Source organism: Aptenodytes forsteri, unplaced genomic scaffold, assembly GCF_000699145.1.
Source record: "Aptenodytes forsteri isolate BGI_AS27 unplaced genomic scaffold, ASM69914v1 Scaffold147, whole genome shotgun sequence".
NCBI lineage: Eukaryota > Metazoa > Chordata > Aves > Sphenisciformes > Spheniscidae > Aptenodytes > Aptenodytes forsteri.
In genome coordinates, this window is record NW_008795320.1 from 1,294,519 (window position 1) to 1,294,874 (window position 356).

Genomic DNA, 356 nt, shown 5'->3' on the forward strand with positions numbered 1-356 from the left:
GCGTGGAGGAAGGAGATGGGCAGGGCGGCCTTGGCGGGGGCCGGGGCTTCGCCGTCGCAGGCGGCGTGGGTGTGTGGGGGCCCCTCGCGGGTCTCCAGCGTGGGAGAGGTGCTGGAGTTGGTCTTGGCGGTGGAGAAAGCCTCCGTTTGCCACAACCACGGCGTCGCTGGTCTTCCTGGGGCTGGGGGTGCCGGGGCGCTCCTCCTCGCCGGCGCCCGCCAGCGGCAGGGCGGAGGAGGGCAGCGTGCTCTTGAGGATGTGGGGGATGTCTTCGTCCCGAATCCTCCGCCACGTGCCCTTCATCACCACCACCGGTGGCTTTGCCGGCTGCCCGCCGGGCACTGCCCCGTGCTGGC

General features: G+C 72.5%; 1 protein-coding gene across 1 annotated transcript in view; it reads right to left on the reverse strand.

Annotated features, from left to right (window-relative positions):
• APC2 (APC2, WNT signaling pathway regulator) overlaps window positions 1-356 on the reverse strand; it is a 25,216-nt gene that overhangs the window by 2,429 nt on the left and 22,431 nt on the right. Inside the window, 2 exon segments of the mRNA XM_019472208.1 lie at window positions 3-149; window positions 151-327. Of these exon segments, the coding sequence (XP_019327753.1) occupies window positions 3-149; window positions 151-327 (324 nt within the window).